Raw genomic sequence first — 18323 nt, 5'->3', positions numbered from 1 at the left:
ACATAAATAAATGTTTATTTTGTTACTGTTTTTTTTAGCTTCCTTTTAATTGACTATTTTGTTTTTCTTTGCAAGGTTAGGGTCCACACAACCTTCAACCGTACCAACATCAGATTCTGAACACTCCATTCCTACACAATTGAGACAGTCCACGTCGCGGCAGCCACACCACCACAAGCATGAAGTCAAGGTACCTTGCATTGCATTGCATTTCATAGCATGTAGTTTTATCTTCTTTAGTTTTAGTAAGCATTGAGGACAATGCTTCTCTCAAGTTTGGGGGAAGCAGGGTTCTCAAATCATTGCATGATAGTATTAGTATAATGAATATGTCAAGACATTAGTAAATACATAATTAGTTTAATGGAATGAATTAAGGATGCCCGATGATGATGAATTTTTTATGGCTAGGATTGAATGTACATGACTATTGAGGATGCTAGAACCAACTCTAGGACTTGCTTCTTTGAACCCTTTGAATACACGATTGTATGTTTTCCATGCTTAAGGAACTTAGAAATTTTTTATAAGAGAATTCTTGCATGTCTTGACATAAACGATGAAAACCCTACTTTGTAAAAAAAAGAGAATGAAGTTGTGGATAAATGCTTCGGCATATCTGTAGAAGGACACTCCGCTATGTTATGGCATTGCCTGGAAACTACAAATAAATAAATGGCAGCTGTGATATATGAGTGAATGAAAGTAGTCACGGGATTACTCTACTTGACTAGCTCAGGGGTGGAAGGTATGCTCTCTTTCACCTAGAGTGTGGGATGGTAGGTGTGATGGGCTGACTCCCTTCATAAAAAAAAGAAAACAATGTGGGAGTAAACTTGTAAATGTCGTGGCAAAACAAGAAAGATTGCGTAGAAAATTTTTAGATTTGTTAAGCATGGACTAGATACAAACACGCACACACCCACACAAAGAATCTTGCCCTAAGGGACAGTACTTGATTTCTCAAACTAGTCTAGCATGTTGAAGCCAAATGCTGAGGGCTGAAATTTTATCCCATACAACTATTCTGCTTCTGAACTTGCCATGGTATTTTTATTTTGCTTAATATTATCCATTGCTTGAGGACAAGCAATAGCTTAAGTTAGGGGGTGTGATAACTCCATAAAAAGGTCATATTTTGTAACCTTTTCACTTAAGTTATTGAATGTCTAAGAGCCCATTTAGGATCATTTAGATGCATTTAGGAGTATATAGTTGCATGAGGTGGAATTCTATTTGCCATGGCATTTTATTTTGTTATCAGTGTTGTTTTATGGGGAATGTGTTTGTTTGATGATGTGCAGGATTTGATAGCAAGGAAAAGAAAAAAAGGAAATGTCGTGGCATAAGAAGATTGCTGAACAGAATGAAAATGCCGAGCTGGATTGGCATTTCAAGAGCGAACAAAATGAAAGAAGATATTTTTAGAGCCATCTGTCCCTATTTTCACGGGATCTCTGATCATGACCGAGAAATCCGGATCTCTGATCATGACCGAGAAAACTGCCTGGATCAGTGCAGATCCTTACCTGCCCAGTCAACCACCCAAGCGGGACCATTGCCAGCTGCCCAGCAGAATCACTGACAGCTCTACCCGATCATCATGTGAATTAAGCATGATTTGGGGTATCTTTGGAATTTTGACACAAATCTTTAGGTTTTTTCTCCCCCTATAAATAGAGGATGAAGCCACAATGAAAGGGGACTTTTGAGAAGCCGCCAAGAGCCTAAAATTCGGAGAAAACGTTCTTCGCCAATTCATTTTGCCGTGGCATTTCTCCGTGACAAGCTTGAGGGAGTGGTATTCTAGGCCTCCGAGAGGAGCTAGCTCGCTGGGAGCAGTTCGTAGTGGCTGAGGGAAGCTCTGGCAGTGCACGCTGAAGGCTTTTTCTCCTCCCCTTAGATCTTTGCTTTCATAATTTGTTATTCGGGTTGTAAGGAACGAATGATACTTGCTTTGTGCTTTGTTATTTCGAACCCCACCATGAACTAATCCTATTTGGTGGGAGTTCGCTTGGATGTTTAAGTTTTCATTTCAATGAATTGTTGCTTTTCTATGCTTTATTTTGTTTTGTTTATGAAACTTAATGCCTTAAGGTTGTAGGAGCTACGAGAATAACCTTTCCTTAGGAGGTTTTTAGGGTTCAAGAGAATACCTTGGCAAAACATCCTTAGTGTTCGAGAGAAACTAGGGAGGAACTACATAAACAAGGGGTTCTAGGTAGTAACTAGGCCTAATCCACCTTAGAGATAAGGATATGATTTCATTCGACTAAAAAGAGTGGTGCTTGAACAATAGGTTAGATGTTAATGCTGCCGCAAAAAGGTATTGCCGAGACATATCTTGTTATCTGGACCAATAGGATCACTGCAGGGGTTTATGCTAATCGATTTTACCAAGGCATCTTCAATCTGTCGACTCCCTTACTAGAGATAGCTTAGGGCACCTTAGGAGACTCTGTCGGGCAAACTAGGCATAGAAGTAAAATCATTCTGAGAAGTAAACTTAGGTTTTCCAGATTGACTCCCATCACTCATTCCCATAGTAGTTTGTCGTGTGAGAAAGACAAAGTCCTATCAATTAAATCTTATATTTACATTTCATTTTGCCTTGACATTTTCATTTGTGCATTGAATACATTTCATTTTGTCACGACATATCCATCTGCTACCACCTTATCACCATTCCATTTTCGCAACATCCATCTCATTTTGCCACAGTATTATCATTTGTATATACCATTATTAACTTTACTTAGGTGACAAAGTAAAGTGCCGTGACAAACTTATTTGATTTCCCCCAATCCCTGTGGAGAACGATACTCACTCATCACTTTATTACTTGTTCGATTGTGTATACTTGCACACATATCCGCACCATATTTTAGTACTCACAAAAAATGGACACAAATCAACAAAATTATCTGAGGTGGAAACAACTGGCATCCACATCAGTAGAAAATAACTATTATATTAGTCAACATGATCAAATATATAAAGTGATGCAATTAAACAACTTCGAGGGTAAAATTGATGCGAAAATACGATAGGGGCGAAATTGATAAATTTGGTCTACTACAGGGGCAACTCAAACCCTTAAGACTTTTAAAAATGAGTTTTGAATTTTTCTTAATCTAAACTTTTGGGATTTCTTAAAATGCAGAAGAAGACTCATGAAAGCGTTAACAATAGATTACTCATGTTATAAAGAGTGAAAAATACACTTTGATTGCAAAATTTCCTTAAATCTCTTAAAAGCTCCGAATGTATTGTTTCTTTGCCTTTTAAAAATTTTGTTTCTTTACCTTAACATTACTGAAATATCCTATTTTTAATTTTGAATATTCATAAAATTGAAGTTAAATGAATTTGCTTTTGATTTTTTAGTTGAAATAGTGTATAACTTGGATAAGGGGTTAAGATTTTTTTTTTCTGTGATTGATTTTTTTTATTAATTACTGATGCTTAATCTAATAATGTAAAGATTAAATGGATTTTAAGTGATTATCTTTTCAAAAAGAAAAAAAAATGGAAACGAGATCTAGGATTGGCAAAATCTGGTTCTTGATTGTTCTTTTTTTAGGCTTGATTGGTTTCTTGGTTTTCAATAAAACTAAAGTTCGAATTTTTAATGGTCATTGATGAGCATGAAAAATCTTCGTTTGAATTTGGAGTGAATTACAGAGATCTTAAGAAATGTTATAAGAGGCAAATTCATGGATTAGAAGAATCAAGTTCTCTCACTTTGTTTGTCATAGGTTGGACTCATTTAGATCAGATTCTTTTCCTTTGAATCTATAATTCAGAAAAGAAGCAGGGTTTAGAATCCAAGTCAAAAATGTCTTCCCCTTACCCCAAATCAGACCGATTGATCCTCATATTCAACCAAATCAGATTATGAACAAGCAAAGAACTTTATTCCCTATTTCAATTGACCCAGGTATAAAAGAGTTTGTAATATGTTGAGTTTACATACATCGTATATATATAATTCTGGTTGTCGTGGTATTTCATGTTTTTCAAGTGACCTTGATATTATAAATAACATTCCGAAGATCCGTAAACTATCAAGGGTGATACATCACATAATAGATTTTTTCCCTATTTTTTATATCATTTTGTAGTTGAAAACATTGATGTTATAGAGAATTTATTCTGAAATTCAAAACTTTCTTTGTGGTTCATTTGGATAATTGATATGACTCATGTTGTGAGTGAATTTCACCCAAATCGTTGTTTGGTATTTTGTTTCGGTTTTATTTTATAGTTGTGGCATCTATCTAGACATAAATTTAATCAATTATTATGATGACAAAAGCAATTTATTCATCCTTAGGACTGCTGAGAACCGTTATGTGGCCACTATTTGAAGAAAAGGACACAATCGACAGATTGGTGACTTGAGGTCCTCTGTTGAGGCTCTTTCGATTAATATGAAGAAAACTCCTTTAGTCTGCTTTCGAGCATGCAAGACAAGGGCTAGGATGGTTGTGACTGGTCTGAGTGTTTTTGTGATCATGGTTAATTAGGTTGATTGTTGCGTTATTATTTGGTAGAGCATGATGTTTTCTTTTTATTTGTGTAGGTTGTTGTTGAGTCTATAGATTGAAATGTGTACAAGTGGTTTTGTGTGGGAACAGATTTATAAAGTTACCTAAAAAATACATTTTATTTCTTTCCACATTACAATTTTCATTAGTTATAAATATTTCCTAATGCAAATAGATTTCTAAATAGTGCAACTTTAGAGATCATATCAACATTTTTAATTCATAATATTAACATTTATTTAATTAAATCCAAAGTATGAAAAAAAATAACAGCTAAAACACAAAGATAATACTAAAAATGTCGTTAAATAAGAATCATAAAAGTTTTCAAATTTAAAAGAATATATTTATAATACAATCAACGTAAAGTATTCATATGATCTACTATATAGAAGAAAATGAATGAAATTAATTTAATTTGATGTACTTATAAAAATAAAATATTATAATATATACAAAAATTAATATATATATATATATATAATAAAATTAACTTAATTAAAAACAAAAGATAAAAAAAATACAATGAATTCCATAAAATATTTCCAGTAAAAATTACCAAACATTGGAAAATGAATTACATAACATCTAAAATACTTTGCAAATTTCATTTTTCAGAAATTGTAATTCATTTTTTAGAATTCATTTTTTTAAAAAACTAATTACAGTGAAACAAACGACCCTAATGCATAAACTAATTTTCAGACATGACATGGTAATATCGATTGATCCACAAGTAACTTCAAGGATACAATTTTGGCACCCAGACAATGTGTTATGATCATCCAAACTTTCCTTGTTATGACCAATCTTACAGCGTCTCCGTCTATTTGACCGAGGGTTATCACCTTCGAATTAGGCCCATCTCAGTGCTAGGTGGCTGGGGCTTGTAATGGTGGATGCATAACTCGTACATAATTATTGTAATATGTATAAATTTATCGAATTAGCTGATTTTATATATAAAAAATGAACTCATTAAAAGCTGTTAATTATTTCATATTATTAATTATTTCATACACAACCAACATTTATGTTTCCCTATCCTCTTATGAATATAAATATTGATATTTTTGTGTTAGTAGAAGAGGGCGACATCAACATACGATTATACCGAAAAGAGTATAATGGCTTCTAAGGTAGTGATTCCCACAATTAGAATGATTATTATATTAACTAAGCCTTATTTATTTTCCGATTAGTTCTAACAAATTTGTTTTGCATTAGATAATTACAACATATGCGATCAAAACTTTCAATGTCATTCATTTTGATTCTCAAGTTAATCATATTGATTGTTGAATGATCAAAACAAACTTTCTAGATTGTTGAGTGGTCATAAGTGTAGTTTACTTTTTATATATAAATTATAACCGGCATACGAATGTTAGATACTTGATTTGAGCCAAAAAATTGTTTTGGTACTTAAATTAATAAAGAGCAAAGTAAAACCTATAGTGTTTGTCAAGTTGCAAGCACCATAGTTTGGTCATGTGAGTCCGGATTCCCTGGACGACAAGATAAAAGGGAAAAACAACCTCAATTTCTATACAAAAAGCAAAAGAGAAACTGGCCGTAGGAAGTAGAGCCTCCTTTCACAAACTGAGAGAGAGAGAGAGAGAGATGTCGAACACAAATGGACAAAGGAAACAGATGAAAAATATTGAAATTTCAGAAGATTAATATGTTAGGGAACAGATTTTAATATTTGATATTAATACTTTGATAGAATATGTAATGTGATACTTGCACTTTAAAAATATATAATATAACACCATTATTTTGAAATATTATTCTATGTATTATTATGAAACTAATGAAAATTCGAATCGTAAATTTTTTTCCAATAAATCTACATGAAGATTCTAATATTGTGTGAAAATATGAATACAGCAAAATGGATTCTTCTTCAAATAAACGCTTTATCAAAATACATATAAAATATGAATTTTTATAAAAATAAATATTTTCAAAATATAAATATCACATTAAGTTTTTTACAAAAATACACCTATCAAATATAATCTTATTCATTTAATTAATTATATGAGTCCGGTACTAAAAAATTTCTCTACAAAAAAAAAACTATATGAAATGAAATTAAATAATGGAAAAAAAAATCTTATCTGTTCCACTAAAAACCAAAGGCTCATGCCCTTTTTGCCTTTATGAGTTTATTGCAGCTGCATGCAAGCTTTTGAGAAAGGATGTATAATTTTTTTTTTTTTTGAGATAAGAACAAACTATCCTGTCATTCATATATTTGGCCTTTCCAGGGCTGATCAGCTCCACGACAGTAACGGATTAGGTTATCATTAATATGTTTTTATATAATCTTTAGGGTCTTAGGGCTAAAAGTAAAATCTGTATATACATTAGGGCTGAATAAGGAAACCGAAAAATAGATTTGGACGGCATTATAGTGTTTAATTTGATTTGAATTTTTTATTTAATTCTTTAGTTTTAATTTGGTTTAAACATCTAATTTTATAAATTTTTTTAAGTAGTAAGAGAAATCAACAGTGTGGTAGAACACAAACTCAATTTCCAGCATTAGCAGCCATAGACGAGCTATTATCCATACTGAGGAAACCAGCAAAAGTCGGAGGGGGACTCCGGACAAGCCTATTTCATATGAAATCTATTCATTCTAAATCAAACTAAATTAAAAAGGAAAAAAATAATTCAAACTAATTTCATTTTAAATTTTTTATAAGATAAACTTAAATAAAAAAACTTTTAAAATAAATAATATTATTTTTTTGTTAATTTAAATGTATGTGTTTACACCCTATTCAAACTTGAAGTTTTTTTGTTTTTGATGTTGAGTTTGAAAAACTGTGAATAGATAAAAACTAAATAAACTAAATCGAAATCATCTAGTGTACATAGCTCCTTATTTAAGTACTTGAAACCCCCCGAATAGGTAGACAACTGGGTTTAAAGATGGACATGGTGAAACCTGAGAAGAGAAAGAACGATTAAACAATAGAACACAAGTGAGAATGACAGAGGCATGTGAGCTACAATGGGTATCGCTAGCAGCAGGCAAGGGGTCTTACTTGCTGGATGACAAACAAAAAGAAAAACCAGTAAGGAATGACCCGTGAATGACTGAAATATACTTCAACCAGAATGGCAATAGCATATATATATATATATATACATTGACTGACACTGTGCCAATGCCCTGATTTTGACTCAAATCCCACATCTCAATATGACAACCAAATAATCCATTTTATCTGTCATTTCAAATTTTGCCTTATCATTTTGTCTCAAGGCTTCTTGTCTCGGTATTTGCTGGTTCATGCATTATTGTTGATTAAATTATTCATTTTAAGACTTCACATGATTAGTTTAAGCTCTTTATGGATCCCAAGACAAACCTTTATCTCAAAAACTAAATCCCTTTTCCCCTCCTATATAAACTAGGCCACTACATAGAAATCATTACATAGTGAAAAGAAAGCAGAGATGGCAAATAAGCTTCAAAGAAGAGCTGCATCTCATAGAAAGCTCCAACTGATGCGAACTCTCACCAACTCCAAATCTGTAAATACAACAATCACTCTTGGTTTGGAGTCATTAAGCTTTTTCTGGTTCTAAACGTTAACCCCACCTGTTTTTTTTTCCTCTTTTCTTGAAGGTTAGAGGAAGCTCCAGCATCTTAAATGTTCTTCTCCATTTCCACAAGGTTAGAGTCGAGTTGGAAGAAATGCAAAGAGAGTACCAAAACCTTATGGCTATCAGAAACGAGTACTTCACTTTATTGAACCAATTACAAATCCCAAAGGTGAACCTTGTTTCCCTCTTTATGTAATCCATGTATAAGCACTTTATTTTTTTTCCTTTGGGATTTAGTGTTTTAGCAGGCACAGTAGGATGGACTGAGGTGACAGATGGGGTCAGTCGTCTCATGAAAAATTGAAATTATTATAGTATTTTTTTATTAAAATCTATTTTCACCCGTTAAAATTTTATAAGTTTGTCCCTTCAGAAGATTTTAGAAATTTGTCCTTAAAATAAAATTTTACGTCCATCCTAGCAGGAAGTGAAGGTGGAGAAGAATGGAGAAGAGTTTACGGTTAGAGTGAGATGCAACAAAGGAGGGGATACGTTGGTGTCAATTGTGGAGGCGTTTGAAGAACTGGGTCTTAATGTTGTTCAAGCAAGAGCTTGTTGCAATCATTTCTTTGCCATGGAAGCCATTGTTGTGGATCAAGACCAAGAAACTACAGATATCAAAGATATTACTCAAGCTGTTCTTAAGGCCATCGAAAAGCAATGAAATGTTATTGTTTAGTAGAAAATGAGAAGATAAGAATCATTAATGAGATTCTCCTTTTTGTACCTACTTATCAGTTACAGTTTAGAAAAAAAAATTCCTTTACGAATGTGTTGCATGGCGAGTGGTAAAAATTCCTCATCGGCTCTCACATTCTAAGAATGGGGCAACTAGAGGAGATGTCATCGTTAGTGCCTTTTATGTCTTTATCACTTGAAATTCATCATCCTCCGTGCTATAATATGTAAATTATGAACTTTAAAAAGAGTATTTGCTTCATGTGTAATTTACCATTTGTGCTACACCACCTTTAGAGGCGTTTGGTTCACGAAAAATATCATTATTAGGGATATTTTTTTTCCGAAATAACATTCTCATTATTGGTTTAAGGGCATTCTCTCAGGGGGAATGTGGGATTCCCATGAGAATGGAATCCACATTCTCCCGTTTGGTTAGCCCGGAAATCTCATTCCTTGTAATGTAAGATTACCAATAGTGAATTTTTTTGGCTATATTACCGGGAATGTCATTACCTCCCTTTCCTTAGGTATTGTTGGATTCCCGGCGTTTTGTACTAAAATACCCTTAAATTTTTTTTAAATATCATTTTTCTGTCATTGAATAATAAAATTCTACGAATGTTAAATTACAAATTATCCTTAAACTATTTTATATTACAAAAAAATCTTAATTAAAATTTTTATGAAGTTCAGGATAAAATAAATTTTACCCTTTCATTAAACCTTTTTATATTTTCAATTTTGTAAAAAAGTTATATAAATTTTATGAATTTAATTTTTTAAAGAAAATATATAAATATTTTCCAACTTGTTAAAAATAAATAATAATAAGGCAATTGATCAAATATACATTCCAATAATCTTTTATTCCTTTAACCAAACACGGTAATCTTACATTCCTGCTAAGCCAACCAAACACAAAATACAACATTCTCAGTAATCATATTCCCTATATTAATCTTACATTCCATGAACCCAACGCACCCTCAGGGGGCTTTTGGATGGGGGAATGTGGGATTCGCCCGGAATGGAATCCACATTCCCCGTTTGGTTTGGCCGGTAATGTCATTCCCGGTAATGTTTTATTACCAATAGTGGATTTTTTGGGGTATATTACCGGAATGTCATTACCTCCCTTCCCTTAGGTATTGTAACATTACCGGCGTTTTGGACTAAATGCCCTTAAATTTTTATTTTTTTTTCAAAATATCATATTCATTGAATAATAAAAATTCTACGAAAGTTAAATTACAAATTTATCCTTAAACTATTTTAGATTTAAAAAAAAAGTCTATAATTAAATTTTTATGAAGTTCAGGGTTAAAAAAAATTTTACCCTTTCAACCTTTTTATAATTTTGTAAAAAATATTATAAATATTACGAATTTATTTTTGAAGAAAATATAAATAAAATAAAATATATAATAAGGACAATTTGATCAAATATACATTCCAATAATCTTTTATTCCTTTAACCAAACACGGTAATCTTACATTCCTGCTAACCAACCAAACACAAAATACAACATTCCCAGTAATCCTATTCCCCTGGTAATCTTACATTCCGTGAACCAAACGCACCCTCAGGGTAATGAAGTATTCCCAACAGTGACAATTTTTTAGTCTTTTCCTGTGAATGTCATTCATTCTCTTTTCTTAAGTATTAGACAATTTTCTCCCTATAGGATCATAATACCCCTAAAATAATATAGTTATTTTAAAATGATCATTACTTTTGTATATAATTATGATTATAAACTTATTTTATTTATTTTTAATGATTTCATGTTTTTAATATTTATTATAAAATAATATGATGCACATCAAAAATAAAATAAATATCAATATTTTATTTTATTTATTATATATGTGTTTGATTCAAGTTTTATTTTTGTTATATATTTTATTACATTTATTTTTAGGATTATTTTAAAAAAGGCTTTCTATATTGTATTTTTTATATTTTCTATTAGTTTTGTCAAATAATTTGATATGATATTTTGTTGTACAATTCATACATGTAGTATGAATGAAATAAATATAGTATATCAATTAACACATACTTACATCAACGTAAGTATGTGCATTTCCAATACCTAGATACCTAAAAATAAACATATAAATACACTGGTATAAGTATATACATCTCCTAATTTTTGAATTTTCAAAGAAATAAAAAAAGTAAAAATAATATATATATAAAGTTATTTGTGTAGCAATTTTTTTTAAAAAATATAAAAAAAAAGGTTATTTTTTTCTATTAATTTCATGTAAATATTTTAAATTTAATATTGAGAATTAAACTTATTAAAAGAAAATATCTCAATGACAATTTAGTAAATTATATTTTTTATAACATTATAATCTTATATTCTTTCAATCAAACATTATAACCTTATATTTCTACCAAACAAGTCAAATAAGATAATATAACATTCTCAATAATATGATAAATAATGTAACATTTTTTTGTAATCTTATTTCCAGAAGTATTCTTATATTATGTGAATCAAACGGCCCCTTAAGAGATAAGATACTTATTGTAGTTAGTTTTCTCTCATTGGTGTACCGTTCATCTTTTTTTCTTTTTCGTCTTTTTTAATCAGTGGTTGCATCAACTTTAATGTTGGTTGTCGACCGTCGGTATTCAATATCATTTATTATTTTTTTCTTTTCTATATCGTATCTCTATTTTTTTCTTTTAATAAGTATGTTTGTATGACATGTTTTTCATTTGCTTTTATGTCACGTTTTTTTAATGTTTTTTGGCATGGTTTTATTGGCTTTTTTTTATTTTTTTAAGGATTGATTTGACATCGTCATGATTGGTCAAGATGATACTTATTTGATATCTTGTTGATCTTCCTGCTTTGGACTATCATATTGGATTTAGATACTCGATTTACGTTCGTGTATAGATTTTTACGTCGCTCGAGTCTAATTTGCGATTTGTCGGGGTCCTTCAATAGCTTGATCTTCTTTTGTGGTCGTTTGTCGATGCAATCAGATCTATTTATTTGTACCTATCTTTGCTCAAGTTTCTTGGTTATATTTTAATTTTTTCTTGTATGGTCCTTATGTGATATTAAGTTGCTAGTTTTGTTTCAATAATTATAAGAAATTTTCGTAATTATGTGTTTAATTTACGATTATGATTGTAAATCTTTATTGTAATTTGAAATATTTTCTATTTTAAATAAAATTAGTTAAATACTCATGGGAGTTTTAAGCCATATTCAAATATACCGACTTCAAATAGGATATAAAATTACCTGAGGAGGCCTGAATCTTCCCACAGCTTTCTTCCAAGGGACTTTTCTCTCCATAGTAGTGAATTTCAATCGATAACTTATCGTGGATTAGCTATATAACTGATGGCATATGCTCAAGTGCGTCATCCAGTGCTCTCGTTTCTATTATCATTGTCGCTATTATGGAGCATGGACTATGGGAAGTTTCAGCTTTGTCAAAAGTTCTGTCTACCATTGCAAACCAACTCAAGTAAGAGGTTTTTAAGCTCATTTTATTCCATTCTAGAAAGTTCTATAATTTTTCTAAGCATTGACAATTGTCGCACGCATTGTTTGTGTTGTCTCTTGTTGAGTTACTACTCTTCAACTGAACACAAGTATATTCATCAACACAAGCATACCTTGAGCTACTCATTATGCAAGCTCTTTATACAAGAATTGCAAGCAGTTACTGCCACACTAACAGCCTAACTAACTGCTAACAGACTCCTAACAGCTGTTGACTCAGCTAACTGTTATTTACACAGTTTACACAACTTGCACGTATAGAACACACTCCTACGTGCATGTATATACCTCTAATATTTCCCCTACTTCTTCTTCTTCTGTTCTTCTTGATCATTCTATTACAACATGCTCCAAAAACTAATTACAACTAATTTCTAACATTTAACCTTTTTGATGAAAAGATGAACAATTAAATCGAAAGTGCCGATGTTCACTTGAATCGAAAGTGCCGATGCTTCCTTTTGTTCACTTGAATCGAAAGTGCCGATGCTTCCTTTCGTTCTTATTGAATCGAAAGTGCTGATGCTTCCTTTCGTTCACTTGAATCGAAAGTGCCGATGCTTCCTTTCTTTCTTCTTATTCACCTTCATTTCTTTCTTCTTCATCATCTTTTACAAGAGTCCTTGACGTATATTTTTTTCTTGGACACTTGACTGTGAAGCTTTCAAGTCTCATGACACCTTGGAAATCCACATCTGCTGGAAGGTGGTGAGTGATGCCACATGCCATGATTCTCATTTCTTATAGCTTCAGCAGAAATGTTACACTGAGTTGGATCATGGAAATGCATCACTCCAGTATTCCAAGGAGCTGATGATGTTGTTGACATATGTAGAGCAGGATTTTCAGCGGGCGGTCGAGGCCTTTTGTTCTTAGCTGCATTCGGTTGAGCCAGAGCTGGTGGAATTAGAGCAACAAAGGGTTCTATCTCCTATGGTGAAACCCTGTCAGGCCTCTGAATGGAGGCAGACTCATCCCATTGTACCTTCAATGAACTCCATTTTGAATCTTTCCAGTGAAGAGAAAAATCTTCAACACCAACAATTATTCCAGAAAACCTTCTCTCAGGAGAATCTTCCTCTTCAAATCTCATCTTAAATCTTAGTCCAACTGCAAACTTACCATTAAGGGCATCTAAATATTTGTTCAACCCAATGATGAATTGACTTGTCCTTGGCTTCACCGGAGAAGGAGAGCTCACCAGTTCAGTTGGAGGCTGGTAATTGGTCCGGTCCCTGAATGTCTCCGATTTCTTCAACGACGTCGTTGAATCGGACAACTCCTCGGCGTTGATATCACGGTTGTGATTCTCGCACATGTTCGATTTCTTCAAATGCCTCGTCAACGGCATTGATTTCCCTTCCGTTATCATCTTCCACGTGTTCTCCGGTGTCTCGTGGCGTTTGGGTTTTGCCACCCTTAATGCTCGACCACCTTCAGGACTGGCTTTGACGGGTTTCCGGTGACTGAATCTAGAGGAAACCGGTGGTTTCTCTACCAGAAACAGAGCATCCCATGGAATTTCTGACGAATCCATTCTCCTCGAAGGAATACACTCCGATTTCAAGATAGCAAACTCGTCACTAACCGCTACATTGTTCTTCGCCTCAAAAATCGTCGTTTCCACCTCTTGTACTCTCTCCTTCAGCTCGTACGCGACTGGTTCATCTACGTCGAAATCAAAGCTGCTCTTCATCTCGTGCTCCACCGCTGGCGGTTGATCCACAGAGATCTTCGATCTCGGCTGCTGTTGCATCTGCTCGGTCTGTTCGCTCTCGCCGTTGTTTTGATGAAACCGCGAAGATGCTTTAACGATAACATCAAGAAAACATGAGGCTCTAGGAACTTATGGCGATTGATACCATGTTGAGTTACTACTCTTCAACTGAACACAAGTATATTCATCAACACAAGCATACCTTGAGCTGCTCATTATGCATGCTCTTTATACAAGAATTGCAAGCAGTTACTGCCACACTAACAGCCTAACTAACTGCTAACAGACTCCTAACAGCTGCTGACTCAGCTAACTGTTATTTACACAGTTTACACAACTTGCATGTATACAACACACTCCTACGTGCATGTATATACCTCTAATATCTCTGTGCGTGGGCTTCGTCCGCCGCATAAAAATCAGTCTGCATCTGACTTGTGCCCTATTCGTGTATGTACTCGTACGTGTGGCAAACCCATTTTAGCACAGGCCCAATACCCCAGGCGTGTATAATATTTAGGGTATTGGGCCTACCCAAATTTTATTTAGTAAAATACGGTATATGTTACCGTCCAAACGGAACTCGTCACCTCAAGTGATTGTATTGTCGGGGTATTTTTGAGGGGTCTCTCTTATGGTTCAAATATAGTCAAAATGAACTTTAAAAAACGATTAAAAGGAGAGATGACGAAATCATGTACAGTTAATTAAATGGAGGAATTGAATGAATTGGAGTATCATCACTCTAGTTCATGAGAAAATCTTCCACAGGGGCAAAAAAATCATATAAAAATTCCGTTTCTTGATACGAGAAGAAAACCCATCATAAAGCTCATGAAATTACATACATTTGGTACGATTAAATCATGCAAACCCAGAAAACCACCATTAAAATTATTCAATCATTTTGGATCTGCCTGAAAACGAAAGAAAAAACTCCATAGTAATTCCAACAATAGAGTTTAGCACAATTGGTTCAATAAACAGATACCCTAACAATAGTGTAAGAACCTGTTCTTCTTCATAAGCCTCTTCTCTACTAAAAATACCAGTCATCAAGAAGGGAAAAGAATTATTTCTTAATGAAGAATTAAATCAATCCCTGCTCATCTCCTACTTTAGGCACTCTTAGAAGAAAATCTTACAAAACCAAGATTGAGCAGCATCCTTTTAAACAATCAGGCTTCGGATTTGTGTCCTCGTCCTAGCTTGAGCAGCAACCTCCCTTCTTCACAGACGACACGTCTTTACTGACATCAATTTTTTCTCCCTTGGAGGGCACGGCTGAACCATTCCCTTCGTCACCGGTCTCCATAGCTTTCTTGCTCACGATATGGTAGATCTGTGTAAGAACTTCAGCGAACGCGTTTTCGACATTAGTAGCTTCCAGGGCAGAAGTTTCCATGAAGTAGAGGGATTCTTTCTTGGCGAAGGATTTCCCATCCTCGGTTGAGACAGCCACGAGGTGACGGAGATCTGATTTATTAAAGATGAGCATGACTACGATGTTGGGATCCGTGTGATCCCTCAACTCTCGTAGCCACCTCTCGACATTTTCGAATGTGGAGTGTCGTGTAACATCGTACACAAGAAGTGCACCAACAGCCCCTCGGTAATAGGCACTTGTGATGGCACGGTACCTGTCAGTGTTAGAAGAGTTCAGATAACAATGATAAGAGAACCGAACATATACTTTCCACACATAGGAATGCCATGGATCTGGAATTAAAACAAATTTATCCGCAGCTCTCATTTTGAGTACCAAAGAAATATGTTTTAAACACAAGGCAATAGTATGATCATAATCTATCTGGCAACTTTATCGAACTCATCGACCCAAATTATAATTATTACCCATTGTTCCCAAACAATACAAGGGTTGAAATACAGGGCTAAATCAGGCATCTAATTACTATGATACTAAATCTATAGTGCAGGTATTAATCCCTTTCTTTCATTCCAAGGATGCGAGGATGGAGCTTTATATTCTGTATTTCAAATCAATGAATCACCTTTGAAAACATATGAGAACTTAGTAACCTTACATCATATTAGATCAGGGTCCAGGGAAATCAAACCATACCAAGGCCGTGACACAAGAAGCCACTAGCAGCTATACCGACATTATAGATACAAGACATCTCTACACAGGTTGGAAATAACTTGAAATGGAGCAATAGCGTCAATGCTTAATTACGGCCCTAAGCATCTCAGCCCTATCCCTGGATGTTCACATTAACCCTTCTGATAGTCTAGAAAGTAAAGTCTAAGGTTACTGTTTTCTCGTGCTTTAGGATATCTAAGGTTATTTTTCTTGTACTTCAATTTGACGCCTAATTAAACAAGTCAATGCCTTGTCACCATTTCAAAGCACATGGATGATATCCCAAGTGTATTTGGCCAGACAACGAATGACCGTGCCTCAAAAGAATCATATCATTTGTCAACCAAGATTCTGCTGCATCAGAGGTGGAGCAAGCTATATCGGCAATAGGGGAATTTCTCTGCCATTCTGGAGGCAGATGCAAATTTTAGATATACGATGGAAAAAAATATGGTATAGGGCTCTCTGCACAATGACTCAAACGGTCCCTCGAACAAACTATCAATTTACCACACGGTAGCTGTAAGATCACGGCAAGAACCTGAAATAGCAGACTAGAGTGATGTGAAACACTAAACTAACATATTCTACACACATGGAGAAACAAGATACTTGTAAGCAATCATCATCTCTTTGTGACTACTGATTACACATGACAAAAATAGGACAAACCGATGGTTTTGACTGGCATCATATGCAGGTCAGTTTCTCTTGGAGCCACTTGTTACAGAAGTCAATCCCTAAGAGGCGTCAACTAAATTACTATGGTGCAATCTAACCCCTAACATGAAGTCGAAACCAAATATCTTATATCTAGCAGGAAGCAAAAGTTTCAACACAAAGCATGAACATTTACTCGCAAGATCTACTAATCCGCACTTTCAAATCTATGATGGACCTATCAGCAACACAAGCCTATTAGGAAAAGAAACTAGATCTTAACAACAGATCACCATTTACTCGCATGCTGCTCATGGATCTAGATATGCAATACCATTTTTTCTCCTATATAGGCAAAAGAAAGATTTACTAAAAATCCCATTTTAGATCAAATCAAACTCTCCCAGAATCAAAGCAGCTTTCTTTTCCCAAGCAAACCAATAATTTCAAGAGGAAAGAAAATCCAATTCCCTTTTAATATTTTCTCACCTCTGTAAGCAAAATCAGAAGAAAAGTAAAAATACGCAGATCAGGAAACATGAAAGGAAAACAAGGATAAAAAGGCAAGACCTTTCTTGACCAGCAGTGTCCCAAATCTGAGCCTTGATGACCTTTCCATCAACGTTCAAGCTACGAGTAGCGAACTCAACGCCGATAGTGGACTTGGACTCGAGGCTAAACTAGTTCCTGATGAACCTGGAAAGTAGATTCGACTTTCCCACACCTGAATCACCGATCAGAACCACCTTGTAAAGGTAGTCATAGTCATCCTCAGCTCTGTAACCCGCCATCCTCTCACAACCACAGCTGTTGCACTCCTCAAACGCCTTTACCCTCTTTTTTTCGCGTCAAGTAATAATAAACGAGTGTGTGAAAGGGCAATGGCCCGTTTCTGCAACTATATTAAAGCTTTTTCTTTTAAAGATAAAAAAAATCGATTTTTAAAAAAAAATATTTTGGAAATGTAAAAGGCAGATGGAATGCTAGGTTGGACTCCAGAAATTGTGGGGAATTGTCCTTTGGAGATTTTCACTATTTTTTTTACAGTGTCTTTTTGCTGTTAGAATATGAGGGTTTACAACCAATGTCATATAGTGGGATGCTGTGTTACATTACATTATTTGTTGTTTTTGGGTTGCTTTGACAAAGGTTACTTCAGTTTGAATGTGTTAGGACAAAGAATATAAATAGTCTTCCGATTATAAAGTATATTTTATTAAATTTTTCGATTATTAAAAGTTATAAAATTGTCAAATAAGATATTATTTTGTTCAATTTATTACTTTTAAAATTTACAAAATAATCTCATGACTATTCATATATTTTAAATTCATCATTTTTCATTAAAAATTAAACGGTCGTCTGTGCTGAATGTTAATATGCTAGCTGAAATATGACAGAATCATATTTTAATGTTGTCTATTAGCACCATCATTATTTTTAAA

The 18323-nt window shown here is 33.8% G+C and overlaps 2 protein-coding genes and 1 pseudogene across 2 annotated transcripts; 1 reads left to right on the top strand and 2 right to left on the bottom strand.

Annotated features, from left to right (window-relative positions):
- Positions 1–8027: 8027 nt before the first annotated feature.
- LOC120189854 lies at positions 8028–8841 on the top strand. The gene is made up of 3 exons (XM_039193017.1): positions 8028–8105; positions 8200–8346; positions 8602–8841. The coding sequence occupies exons 1-3, from the start codon at positions 8028–8030 to the stop codon at positions 8839–8841; spliced, it is 465 nt and encodes a 154-aa protein (XP_039048948.1).
- Positions 8842–13061: 4220 nt separating this feature from the next.
- On the bottom strand, positions 13062–14593 carry LOC120189844. The gene is made up of 3 exons (XM_039193011.1): positions 14590–14593; positions 13383–14203; positions 13062–13328 (listed from the first exon to the last, which is right to left on the bottom strand). Exons 1-3 carry the CDS (start codon positions 14591–14593, stop codon positions 13062–13064), a joined length of 1092 nt encoding a protein of 363 aa, XP_039048942.1.
- A 538-nt stretch (positions 14594–15131) lies between these two features.
- Positions 15132–17795, bottom strand: LOC120189173 (annotated as a pseudogene).
- Positions 17796–18323: the final 528 nt, after the last annotated feature.

The sequence above is a fragment of the Hibiscus syriacus genome, unplaced genomic scaffold (genome assembly GCF_006381635.1).
Source record: "Hibiscus syriacus cultivar Baekdansim isolate YM2019G1 unplaced genomic scaffold, ASM638163v2 tig00004072_pilon, whole genome shotgun sequence".
Classification (NCBI taxonomy): Eukaryota; Viridiplantae; Streptophyta; class Magnoliopsida; order Malvales; family Malvaceae; genus Hibiscus; species Hibiscus syriacus.
This window is presented reverse-complemented; position numbering and strand designations above follow the sequence as displayed.